General features: G+C 41.9%; 1 protein-coding gene across 8 annotated transcripts in view; it reads left to right on the forward strand.

The window, feature by feature from the left end:
* MYOCD (myocardin) overlaps positions 1 to 14,026 on the forward strand; it is a 171,993-nt gene that overhangs the window by 150,127 nt on the left and 7,840 nt on the right. For all 8 annotated transcript variants that reach the window (XM_074388194.1, XM_003929257.4, XM_074388196.1 and 5 more), the window contains 4 exons: positions 4,696 to 5,625; positions 8,443 to 8,586; positions 10,240 to 10,368; positions 13,701 to 13,758. In XM_074388194.1, the coding sequence (XP_074244295.1) occupies positions 4,696 to 5,625; positions 8,443 to 8,586; positions 10,240 to 10,368; positions 13,701 to 13,758 (1,261 nt within the window). The remainder of the gene's footprint in view (positions 1 to 4,695; positions 5,626 to 8,442; positions 8,587 to 10,239; positions 10,369 to 13,700; positions 13,759 to 14,026) is intronic.

Below are 14,026 nucleotides of genomic sequence, written 5' to 3' on the forward strand. Positions count from 1 at the left end.
AAAACTGGAAGGATAACTGATTGATATTAAGCAATAATTATTTACATTTTAAGATATGATAATGTTATTGTGTCTATGGTTTTTTAAGAGTACTTATCTTTTAGTGATGGTGACCAAATTATTTGGATGAAATTACATGATTTGATTCAAAATACTTCACGAAGGGTAGGAGAAGTGGGTTGGAGTACAAAAGAAACAAGATTGGGCATGTGTGATAATGGTGAAGTTTGCTGTTGAGTTTATAGGGTTCATTAGACTTTTCTATCTACTTTTCTGTATGTTTGAATTTTTCCATAATAAATAGTTTAAAAAGTTATCAATGATTAAAACACCAGTGAATGTAGGAAAGAAGTGTATACAAACCTCTGTCCTGAACAAGCCCATAGAGTGTAATATTCTGAAATTTAAGGTAAATTAAACTCGACCATATTCATTTTATTTTAGAATATGAGCTGCATTATTTAATAATGTAGTTAAATTATTCAGTGCTAAGACAGAGTCTAAAAATAAATGTAGAACTCATCAATTTTAAGTAATTCAAAATTAAAACGGTAATGAGTTGCCATTTTGTACTTTTTCGAACCAGCAAATCTGAAAGAAAATGATAAAACAATTCCAGCAAGACTGTAGGGTAAATAACTAAAGAATTGCTAATGTAAGTTTCAATCCTTTCTGATAACTTTTAGCTGATTATAAAGTAGCATATATTGACTGTTGATATATGATAGTGTGTAGAAAAGTAAGCAGCATTTTGAAAGATAATTAAGATTCACAGAAAGCAGATTATATTTCCTTTCAGATTTAAAATGCATATGAACATTTTGTTTTTAAATAATTGTTTTGCAAAGTTATCTGTACATAAATTACTGGCATTTTTCATTTCTTAACACATCATGAACATTTTTCATAACTGTTAATACGTAAAGCATTATTATTTCTTCACCACCTAGTTAACATTCCACTGCTGTACATTTAACTAGCTGTCAGAGTTTTGCTATTCAAAATATGATGGCAGGCCGCGCGTGGTGGCTCACACCTGTAATCCTAGCACTTTGGGAGGCTGAGGCGGGTGGATCACCTAAGGTCAGGAGTTCAAAACCAGCATGGCCAACATGGTGAAACCCCATCTCTACTAAATATACAAGAAATTAGTGGAGCATGGTGGTATACACCTGTAATCCCAGCTACTAGCAAGGCTGAGGCAGGGGAATTGCTTGAACCCACGAGGTGGAGGTTGCAGTGAGCCAAGATCATACCACTGCACCCCAACCAGGGTGACAGAGTAAGATTCTGTCTAAAAAAATATATATATATATATATATATGTATATATGTATTTATGTATGTGTATATATATATGTATATATGTATTTATGTATGTGTGTATATATATATATATATATATATGATTTCAGTGACCTTTGTGCATACAATTATAAGTTTCTCTGATTATTTCCTCGGACTATGTAAAAATGAAATTCTCAAATTAAATATATTAATATTACTTAAATTTCTGATACATATTCTAAAATTTCTGTCTTGAACATTTATGCCAGTCTGTTCCCAGAAGCAGCATGGGAAAGCAACACTTCTCAAACATTAATGTGTGAGCTGAATCACCTGGGCTCTTGTTAGCCTGCAGATTCTGATTCAGGTCTGAGGAGGGGCCTGAGATTCTGCATTTCCAACTAGATTCCAGGTGATGCTGATGCTGCTGGTCTAAGGACCATACTTTGAATAGCAAGATAATAAATAATTTTTCAAAGACATTTTGATTTTGGGGCGAGGCTCGGTGGCCCATGCTGATAATCCAACACTTTGAGAGGTCAAGGCGGGTGGTTCACCTAAGGTCACAAGTTCCAGACTAGCCTGGCCAACGTGGTGAAACCCGTTTCTACTAAAAATACAAAAATTAGCCTAGCGTGGTGGTGCATGCCTGTAGTCCCAGCTACTCAGGAGGCTGAGGTGGGAGAATTGCTCGAACCCGGGAGGCGGAGGTTGCAGTGAGCCAAGATGGTGCCACTGCACTCCAGTCTGGACAATAGAGCAAGACTCTGCCTCAAAAATAAAATAATTTTGTTTGATTTTTGATGCTCCTTAACTAACACAAAGTCTTAATCATTTGTCAATTTAATAAATACAAATATATATCTATTCATTTATACATATATATATTCATTTGATTTGCGTTGCTTGGATTGCTAATGATGATACACCTACATTACTGTCCATATTTAAAGTTTTGTTTTTGTTTCTGAAAAGCTGGGTCATATATCCCTTGCGCATTTTTATACTGGGTATCAATTTTCTTTTAATCAATTAGCACACTTTATACATTGAGCTTTTTCACACTTTATTATTTGTGCCACAATTAGTTTTTCCAAAGGTAGCTATGTGTATCTGCATTTTCTTTGTAGTTTCTTGACTTACAGAAGTTTTAAATTTTGTTTTCAATATTTTTCTTTTTCTTTTTTTTTTTTTTGAGACGGAGTTTCACTCTTGTTACCCAGCCTGGAGTGCAATGGCGCAATCTCGGCTCACCGCAACCTCTGCCTCCTGGGTTCAGGCAATTCTCCTGCCTCAGCCTCCTGAGTAGCTGGGATTACAGGCACGCGCCACCATGCGCAGCTAATTTTTTTGTATTTTTAGTAGAGACGGGGTTTCACCATGTTGACCAGGATGGTCTCGATCTCTCGACCTCGTGATCCACCCGCCTCAGCCTCCCAAAGTGCTGGGATTACAGGTGTGAGCCACCGCGCCCAGCTTGTTTTTCTTAAACAATCTTTTTTTACAGAGTATCAGAATGTTTCCCTATATTCTTCTGTTTTATGAGATTATTGAAATTTAAGTATTTAATATATTGTTTTCATTACAAAAGTAACATATTTATGTAAAATATTTAGAACATACAGATGAGGAGAACGATTTTTAATCTTTTAGCATATTTTTATCTAGATATTTTCATATGCAAACTTAGGTTTACATATATATGTATATATACATACATTGTTTATATAGTTTTTAGAAAAATAGAATCAATTCAAACTTTGTTCACTTATGACTATACCACAAACAATTAATCATCCAGTGTCAGCAGATGTTTATAGCATCAGCTTTAATGGATCTGTAGAATACCATCATTTGAATACACTATCATTTACCTAACCAGTTCTCATATTTGTAGATATTTAGTTTCCAGTTTATGAACATTATAAAAAATACAGGGATAAGATAATTACATGTGAATCAACATAATAATATTAGTAAACCTTTGTATTATACAACTATTTGCCAGGCACTATTCCAAGTGCTTTATCCATTTTAAGCCACTTTAACCCTCACAAAAAGGCATAAAGTAAGTACTATTGCCCCTATTTCCCACAAGGGAAACTGAGGCACAGAGTGATTTGATCACTGAGTTAGTAACAGGCAGGGCCAGGATTTGAACTGATAATTTTATCACTACATACTCTCTCAGTATATGACTATTATCCAGATGGTCATTAAAATGAGGACATAAATATTCATACGGAGCCCTGGTTCTTCATAAATATTCATATGGCACCCCCTGGGGACTTGTTAAATATGCTAATCAACTGAATCAGAAACCCCGCAGTGGGGCCCTGTGTCTGCATTGTAACACACCCTCCAGTGGTCCAGGCATGCTCAGGTCTGAGGAAGAGAATGTGGTAGGAAGAGCCCTCACCAAGGAAGCCCGAAAAGCTTCAGACTTTGCTGTACTGTTAGCAGATCACGAGGTCAGGAGATCGAGACCATCCTGGCCAACGTGGTGAAACCCTGTCTCTACTAAAATACAAAAAATTATGTGGGCGTGGTGGTGAGCTCCTGTAGTCCCAGCTACTCGGGATGCTGAGGCAGGGGAATTAATTGCTTGAACCTGTGAGGCAGAGATTGCAGTGAGCTGAGATCACGCCACTGTACTACAGCCTGGTGAAGGGCAAGACTCCATCTCAAAAAAAAAAAAAAAAAAACTACTTTGGGGTGCTTATGTCTAAACCCAGGCAGATATGTTTTCTCATCTATAAAATGGGGACACAGGTCACCATGAGGGATGACGGGCAGTAGATTAGCTGATTTCAACCATTCATTCAGGCTCCACATTTCTATGACTCTAAGGCCATGCAAACATCATATATGATAAAGTTAAAAATAATTGTTAAAGTTGTGCAAAACTGATCTATATCAATGGTAAGTGAGGAAATTGGAAACAAGTGTAAAAGAGGTGGGTATCGTAAAATTCCATTTGTGATGTGTTGAAGCTAGTGGGGTTTGGGGTTTGTTTTGGTTTTGGGTTTGCTTTTTTTTTTTTTTTTTTTTTGAGATGGTGTCTCTCTGTGTCTCCCAGGCTGGAGGGCAATGGCAGGATCAGCTCACTGCAGTCTACGCCTCCTGGGTTCAAGCGATTCTCCTGCCTCAACCTCACAAGTAGCTGGAATGACAGGTGCCCACAACCACACCCAGCTAATTTTTGTATGTTTAGTAGAGACAGGGTTTCGCCATGTTGGTCAGGCTGGTCTCGAACTTCTGACCTTGTGACCCGCCCGCCTCAGCCTCCCAAAGTGCTGGGGTTAACAGGCGTGAGCCACCACGCCTGGCCAAAGCTAATTTTATAATAAATACAGTTTTTAAAATACTGTCGTTAAACAGCACACTCACCACATTCTGATCTCTTTAGGTCTCTGAATTAAGACAACAGCTTCGAATTCGGGGCTTGCCTGTGTCGGGCACCAAAACAGCCCTCATGGACCGGCTTCGACCCTTCCAGGACTGCTCTGGCAACCCCGTGCCGAACTTTGGGGATATCACGACTGTCACTTTTCCTGTCACACCCAACGCGCTGCCCAATTACCAGTCTTCCTCCACCAGTGCCTTATCCAACGGCTTCTACCACTTTGGCAGCACCAGCTCCAGCCCCCCGATCTCCCCAGCCTCCTCTGACCTGTCGGTGGCCGGGTCCCTGCCAGACACCTTCAATGATGCCTCCCCCTCCTTTGGCCTGCACCCGTCCCCAGTCCATGCGTGCACGGAGGAAAGTCTCATGAGCAGCCTGAATGGGGGCTCTGTTCCTTCCGAGCTGGATGGGCTGGACTCCGAGAAGGACAAGATGCTGGTGGAGAAGCAGAAAGTAATCAACGAGCTCACCTGGAAACTCCAGCAAGAGCAGAGGCAGGTGGAGGAGCTGAGGATGCAGCTTCAAAAGCAGAAAAGGAATAATTGTGCAGAGAAGAAGCCGCTGCCTTTCTTGGCTGCCTCCATCAAGCAGGAAGAGACCATCTCCAGCTGTCCTTTCGCATCCCAAGTACCTGTGAAAAGACAAAGCAGCAGCTCAGAGTGTCACCCGCCGGCTTGTGAAGCTGTTCAACTCCAGCCCCTTGGAAATGCTCATTGTGTGGAGTCCTCAGGTCAAACCAACGTACTGTCTTCCACATTTCTCAGCCCGCAGTGCTCGCCTCAGCATTCGCCACTTGGGGCTGTGAAAAGCCCACAGCACATCAGTTTGCCCCCATCACCCAACAATCCTCACTTTCTGCCCTCATCTTCTGGGGCCCAGGGAGAAGGGCACAGGGTATCCTCGCCCATCAGCAGCCAGGTGTGCCCTGCACAGGTAAGAACACCTTGCACCATGCCTGGTGCATGCGTCTTTCTAGAAGTGGGATACAAATTTTCAAGTGCTAAAGAGCTAATATCAGAAACTTTATTTTTTATTTTATTATTATTATTATTTTTGAGAAGGAGTCTTGCTCTGGTGTCCAGGCTGGAGTGCAGTGGCACCATCTCTGCTCACTGCCATTTCCAACTCCTGGGTTCAAGTGATTCCCCTGCCTCAGCCTCCCGAGTAGCTGGGACTACAAGCATATGCCATCACACCCAGCTAGTTTTTTAGTAGAGACAGGTTTTCACCATATTGGACAGAATGGTCTCGATCTCCTGACCTCGTGATCCACCCTCCTCGGCCTCTCAAAGTGCTGGGATTATAGGCGTGAGCCACCGCACCCAGCCTAATGTCAGAACTTTCCATGTGAAGTTTTACCAAAAGCCTAGCAGCATCTCCCAAACACTACAATCCTTGAGTCTTCATGGTAGACCAAACTCACTTATCCTCTAAGTCAGGGGCTGGCAAACTTGCTCTGTAAAGGACCAGATGATAAATATGTTTTTGCTTTGCAGGTCACACTGTCCGTGTCATACCTACTCAGTTTTGCCTTTGTTATCACAAACACAGCCACAAACATTGTGTAAACAAATGCACATGGCTATGTTCCAATAAAACTTTATTTTAAAAAATAGGCAGTGGGCAAGACTTGGCTTGTGGGCTGCAGCTTGCTGACCACTGCTCTCAGGATTCCTTGCGGTCAAACCTTATCATAGGTCAAACCAATGCCTTAAAGGCTTAAAGGGAAAGTCATCAGACCTTACTTTCATGCAATAGTCTGCATAGTGAAAACATTTAGTGAGCACCTACCGCGTGCCAGGTCCTGTTCTCATCTCTGGGAATTAGTGCCGAACTAGCCAAAAAAAGTCTATTCTTGTGGGAGCAGAGACAGTTTAAAAGTAAATTAAACAATTTCAAAGTAAATTACATACTATATTAGATGATACAATTTATGGAGAACAAGCAAAGGTGTGTGTGTGTGTGTGTGTGTGTGTGTGTGTGTGTGTGTCTGTGTGTTCTTGTGTGTGTGTGTAGTTTGTGTGTAGTTTGGAAGCTTACAACTCTAAATAGAAGGGCCAGGGACATTTTAGCAAAACCTTCAAAGAAGTTAAAAAAAAATTGTGGATATTTGCGGTGAAGGCATTGAAGGCAAAGGAGAAATAGCACATGCAAAGGCCCTGTGGTTGGCGCTTACAGAGACTGTTCAAGGACCAGTGGCCAGCAGAATGGGAACAGTCATCAGAGCTGTCTAATTCAAAGACTAGGCAAAGGTGATTGGCAAAGACTGCTTATGCTCACGAAGAATCACTCGGAAAGTCTATGTAAGTCAAGTTGAGAAAGGTTACATATCAAAAGGTTCTGCAATCAGCATGATTAGAAAGGGAATAGGAAGAAAACTCACATTAATTGAATATGAATACCTTCTAAGTGACAAGCATTAAGAGGCATGTCTGTGGGTAACCTCAGTTGCTGTCACAAGGAAACTGTGAGCTCCAGTGTATTATTCTTTATTTGCCATTGAGGAAAATGAGGCTCAGAGAGCTTAAATCAGTTACCCAGGATCACATGAACCTGAAATTTGTTAATTCTAAGTACACACCCTATTCCTGTGGAATATCTCCACACCAAGAATGTGAAGTGTGGCAAAATGTAATGAGAATTACTTTTTACAAACCTATAGAAACAACACATTCCAATGAACGATGCCTTCCCCTGAGGGGCACCCTGGGAGAAATTAGGACTTAAATAAATTATTGTCATAATTAACAAACGTTTATTGCATGTATAGTATCCAGGGAAACAAAGGTAAAAATAGCTCTTGAGGCATACCTCTGGACCAAAACTTTCAGTACTGATGATATTGCTGCTAACATTATACAGTGATTTATGGCTTACAAAGACTCTTTGAAGACATTAACAATTTCATGATAAAATGATAAAGAACAGGCTGGGTACAGTCGCTCATACCTGTAATCCCAGCACTTTGGGAGGCTGAGGTGGGCAGATCACAAGATCAGGAGTTCAAGACCAGCCTGGCCAACATAGTGAAACCCTGTCTCTACTAAAAATACAAAAATTCACCAGGTATGGTGGTGTGCACCTGTAATCTCAGCTACTCTGGAGGCTGAGGCAGGAAAATCGCTTGAACCCCAGAGGCGGAGGTTGCAGTGAGCCAAGATCATGCCATTGCACTCTAGCCTGGGTGACACAGCAAGACTCCGTCTCAAAAAAAAAAAAAAAGGATGATAAAGAACAAAATAGGTTAATGTAACTGATTTATGCTTACAACGTTAAATACTGATAAGAGGGAGGGACAGATTGATTATAATTATAAAGGGCTAGAAAGATCCAGGAAGGTTTTGTGAAGGCGTTGGACTTGGCAGGAAGTATCATGTTTAAAAGTAGAGGGCCGGGAAAGAGACAAGGCGGGGAGATGGAATGAACAGGGCATGCTGATGGAGGTCCGTAGTGGGAATCGTAGAACTTAAGCTTGCTGAGGTAAATAGCACCACACTGTAGAGGCTTGAACACCCATCCAGGTTGAAAGTGGAAATCCCGTGCTGTGGATACCTGAAGCCACTGGAAGTTTTTCAGCAGTAGGTGATGTCTAAAAAGCCAGATTTTAGGCAAGTTCATCTGGTAATGGAATTTAGGAAGGTTTGTAAAGATGACACCAGGGGACACAGGGCAGGAACCAGAATTGTCAGCCAAGGTCACACTCAAGCAAGCTGGTGTTGGCCATGTAATTTGTCACTTCTTCCTTTACAGAACTCAGGAGCACACGATGGCCATCCTCCAGGCTTTTCTCCCCATTCTTCCAGCCTCCACCCACCCTTCTCTGGAGCCCAAGCAGATAGCAGTCATGGTGCTGGGGGCAACACTTGTCCCAAAAGCCCATGTGTACAGCAAAAGGTAAGCACTTTGCAAAAGGATTCAAACTGGGACTCACTTTGCCTCCTCTCTTCTGTAATCCTTGCCCTCCAAAGTGAACAATAATGAAGTTCCCTTTTTCCCTCTTGTTTTTTTTTTTTTGAGACAGAGTCTTACTGTGTCACTCAGGCTGGAGTACAGTGGCGCGATCTTGGCTCACTGCAACCTCCATCTCCTGAGTTCAAGCAATTATCTGTCTCAGCTGCCTGATTAGCTGGGGTTACAGACACCCACCACCACGCCCTGTTACTTTTTTTTTTATTTTTAGTAAAGGCAGGGTTTTACCATCTTGGCCAGGCTGGTCTTGAACTCCTGACCTCATGATCCACCCACCTCGGCCTCCCAAAGTGCTGGGATAACAGGCATGAGCCACTGTGCCCTGCCATGAAGTTCCCTTTAAAGGCAGAAGGAAATTTCATTTTAGAGAGAAACAAATCCACTCAAAATGCATGTAAAAGGATGTACAAATATGAATTAGGAGGTATTCCAGGGAGTCACTTCTGGAGTCATCCCAGAAATCATGATGACGAAAATGGCCATAATACGTTTGTGCAACCATGTGAACAAGAAACCAGTTTCTGTGAAGTTTAAGATTGGAATCAGGGTGTGTGGGAAAACAATGTCAGAGGAGGAGAGAGGGACACAGATCCATGGACAGGACTGGAGAGGTGCAGAAAGCAATGGCCACACTGCAATATCTTTCTGGGAAAGGAAGTGATGTCACCCAATCCGCGGGTGGAAGAAGTCAGTGTATGAATGATCCAGGCTATGAAGAGTTTCAAGGGGCAAAGAAGAGGTGGCAGAAAGAAGACAAACAAGATAAGCATGACATAAAAGTGCCACATATGACAAGTCAGGGAAGGGGCAGAGATCCTGAAGTGGGCCAGGCACTCCACAGGAGAATGCACTCACAATAAACAAAGCCGATTAATAAAGAAACTTCAACAACTCAGCAATGGCTCCGATTGGCTGCAAAATACCCAGTTTGGAATAAATGATCTGAGAGATAAGATTACTCTGGAAATTCCTAGGTTGATGATTTTTTTTTCTTTTTTTTTTTTTTTGCAACACAGTCTCACTGTCACCCAGGCTGAAGTGCAGTGGCATTATCTCGGCTCACTGCAACCTCCACCTCCCAAGTTCAAATGATTCTCCCACCTCAGCCTCCCAAGTAGGTGGGATTACAGGTGCACACCACCACACCCGGTTAATTTTTGTATTTTTAATAGAGATGGGGTTTCACCATGTTGGCCAGACTGGTCTCAAAGTCCTGACCTCCAGTGACCTGCCTACCTTGGCCTCCCAAAGTGCTAGGATTACAGGCATGAGCCACCTGGCCTGGCCTGATTTTTTTTTTTTTTATTATTGAATTTGACTCTTATTTATTTTTCCCTGAAAGAAGAGGGTGCACTTTAAGGGGAAAAATAGTTCTGCAAGGTTCCCATTCTGAGATGCTACTAGCAATAAACCCACAGTGGAATTCACTATTGTTACGGGAGTTATTTTCTAGGCCTGGGACCCTTTTTATTCTCTTAGATTAATTTTTCCAAAATTTAACCTGTTGTTTCTAGAACAGTAGCAATATCATTTCAGATCCATGAATTCAATGCCTTTCTCTGTGTTTTACCCATACAGATGACTGGTTTACACTCTTCTGATAAGATGGGGCCAAAGTTTTCAATCCCATCCCCGACTTTTTCTAAGTCAAGTTCAGCAATTTCAGAGGTAACACAGCCTCCATCCTATGAGGATGCCGTAAAGCAGGTAACCATGTGATTTGTTCTTTATGGAAGAATAGACTGACTGTTTTAGATGATTAAACTTCATGCAGTTTGTAAATTCTGATATTGAGTGTGTTGTGTGCCTTGCCACCAAAATAAGTGAATTACCTAGACAATAATTGGAAAACAGTGTTGTGTGTATAGCTGTGTGAGGCAGGGAGAGAAGAGGGTCACCTGCCTAGCTCTGGTACCAGCCCTGCTACCTGCCAGCTGCCACACTGTCAATAAGGTGAATGCTTCACCTCTGTTACACAAAATAGGGATAATATTTACTTAGTAAGGATTCTAGATAACCTAGCACATACTACATTGTTCAGGCATATAAAACGTTCTCAAATATATGAGAGTGATTATCAGGATCATACTTCCTGAGGTTCTCCCTGGCTTTAAAATTCAGTGACCCTGGCAAAACATTAATTGGGTGTTGATTGAAGCTGGGTAATAAATGCAAGGAAGTCCATTGTATCCTCCACTTTCATTCATATTTGGAAAGTCTCAAAATTGAAAAGTAAGAAAAAGAAAAAAAAGGCCGGGTGTGGTGGCTCACAGCTGTAATCCTAGCACTTTGGGAGGCCGAGGCAGCAGGATCACCTGAGGTCAGGAGTTTGAGACCAGCCTCGCCAACATGGCGAGACCCCGTCTCTACTAAAAATACAAAAATTAGGTGGATGTGGCAGTGCGTGCCTGTAATCCCAACTACTTGGGATGCTGAGGCAGGAGAATTGCTTAAACCTGGGAGGCAGAGGTTACAGTGAGCCGAGATTGTGGCACTGTACTCCAACCTGGGTGACATGAGAAAAACTTCGTCTCACAGAAAATAAAAAAGAAAAAGAAAAAGAAAAAGCAATGAACTATCCTGTATTTCAAATAGTCTGAGCTTGGATAAGATATTTGATAGCCCTTTATATGTCCTCAACCCAGAACAGAACATCTACATCAGTTGCTGCATACGGGTATCCCACAGATCAAAGCCAGCCTGAAGTGAAGTTCTGTTTGGCTTTGAAAATGTTTTAAATAACAGGAGATGGTATGCAAAGTGGGCTTTCTCATTTCTAAAAAATTAGAGGATCTGGCAACCCAGGAGCCACAGTGCTGAGAGTCGACAGTTGCCTAAAGCAAGGTTCTGCTGCTACTTTGAGCCACAGCTCTGCTCTGCTCTCTGCCTCCTTTTCTTATTCTGTATTCAGTTCATTCCATTACCTGCCAGTCCCTTAGGCATCTGGTACCTTCTGATGTGATAAATGACTCATTTTTTGATCAGAACCATCCACATTGATTTTTGATGCCTGTGTTTATTGAGTCTGGGTTGTCAGAGGAGTGAGATGGATAGATGCCTTTGTTCTCCCCATTCCTCTCCCCTGGTTTCTGTAAACAGCAGCTGATCCTTCACAGATTCAAAAGAAGAGAAAACGGCCAGGCAAAGTGGGCATCCAGAAATAAGACTCTACTGAGATGAGCCAGAGGGGACAGGGCATATCCTGCAAGTGTCTACTGGTTCCTCAAGCTACTGCAGTGAGGAACCAACAAAATATAAGCCAAGTTCTTGGGCCACGTTGCAGCAACCAAGTGAGAGGTAGATTTAAGTCACTTCAAAGTAATAGCCTAAAAAGGTGTGTATATATATATATATATATATATATATATATATATATATATACATTTTTTTTTTGAGACAGAGTCTCACTCTGTTGCCCAGACTGGAGTGCAATGGCATGGTCTCGGCTCACTGCGACCTCCGCCTCCTGGGTTCAAGCGATTCTCCTGTCTCAGCACCCCTAGTAGCTAGGCTGACTGGCACGCACCACCACACCTGGCTAATTTTTGTATTTTTAGTAAAAACAGGGTTTCACCATGTAAGCCAGGCAGGGCTCAAACTCCTGATCTTGTGATCCACTTGTCTCAGACTCCCAAAGTGCTGGGATTACGGGCGTGAGCCACCACACCCAGCCCAAAAGGTATTTTCTATATATTAAGATGTCCTGCTCCTGGGATGAAAACTGTTATGTGTAAATATTCAGTGCTGCAAAAGAAGTAGCCCTGGAATATAAATTTCCTCAACAAGGCAATTTACTTCTATAGAAGGGTGCGGCTCACAGATGGAACACTGGCGAGTACACACCTGGACAAGGGAGGGGTAGCGGTTCTTATTCCTGATGGACGTCGTCCCTACTGCTATGTCATTCCCCTATTGGCTAGAGTTAGACGGCACAGTCTAAGCTAATTCCAGTTGGCTATTTTAAAGAGAGCAGGGGTATGAGCTGGAGTGGCGGGGTGGATGGTTTGGTGGGAAGGACAGTTACAGGCAGGTCAGAGCAGGTAACCAGGGGTCAAAGCAGGTGACCAGAGCAGGTGACCCGGATGAGTCAGGATGGAACAGGGGAACAGATGTGAATTACTGAGTAGAACTGGTGGGAAAGGTTTTTACTGAAACTACAAGGAAGTTAAACTTTGAAATGGAGAATTAAAGAATAAGAGAGCTGAGCATACTGACACACTGATTCTTTGAAGAGAAACTTGGAGTTCGCCTGTATCTAACAAAACCTCTCAAACAACCGAACTAACTCTAAAGTATTCGGTGCTGGGAAGCATTCTGCTTTCTTTCTCCATTCTCCTGCTGTAGTAGATTGTTTCATTCAGTAGTTTATATGCCTAAAATTAATACTGAAGCTTAATAAAACAGGGTTAAAAAAACCTTTAGGCAATAGACCCATGTTCATAGCAGTGTTATTCACTGTACCCCGAAGGTGCAAACAGCCTAGATGCCCATTAACAGATGAACGGATAAACGACATATGTTATATCTACACAATGGAATTTTATTCAGTCTTTAAAAAAAAAGAAATTCTGACACATAGCACAACACAGATCAACCTTGAGGACATTATGCTTAGTGAAATAAGCTAGTCACAAAAGAACAAATACTGTCTGCTTCACTTATATGAGGGACCTAGATAGAATAGTCAAATTCATAAAGACAGGAAGGAAAATGGTGGCTTCCAGGGCTAAAGGATGGGGCGTGGGAAGTTAGAGTTTAATGCACACACAGTTTTAGTCTTGCAGGATGAAAAGAATTCTGAAGATGGATGGTGGGGACGGTCACACAACAATGTCAATGGACTTCATGCCGCTTAACTGTACACCTAAAAATGGTTGATAGTAAATTTAAAGTTATGTGATTTTACCCCAATTAGAAAAAAAAAAAAAAAAAAACTTAACCAAACCTAGTTCAACAACCCGCGGCGCTGCTTCTAATGAATCCCTGCAGAGAGAACCACCTTCTAACCTGTCTGTCCTCCTTTGGTTAATCTGCAATAGCAAATGACTCGGAGTCAGCAGATGGATGAACTCCTGGATGTCCTTATTGAAAGCGGAGGTAAGACCGCCTGTGGCCTGTCCATTAGGACATTCCGAGCCTGTGTGGATTCTAAGGAATGAACTCTTGGTAGCAAGATCAGATGTACACTGAGTTGGATGTACCAGGTAGTCCTCAGGGAGAGTCATTTTTTTTTTTTTTTGAGATTCCTGAGCATTATTAGGGCTGATAAAAGAAGGCATAGTGGATGATTCCTCACTGCCTTTGTCCTAGGAGCATTTTTCAGCAATCATTTTAATAGTTTTCATGTTTCAACCTAATCCTTGTT

Source organism: Saimiri boliviensis, chromosome 17, assembly GCF_048565385.1.
Source record: "Saimiri boliviensis isolate mSaiBol1 chromosome 17, mSaiBol1.pri, whole genome shotgun sequence".
NCBI lineage: Eukaryota > Metazoa > Chordata > Mammalia > Primates > Cebidae > Saimiri > Saimiri boliviensis.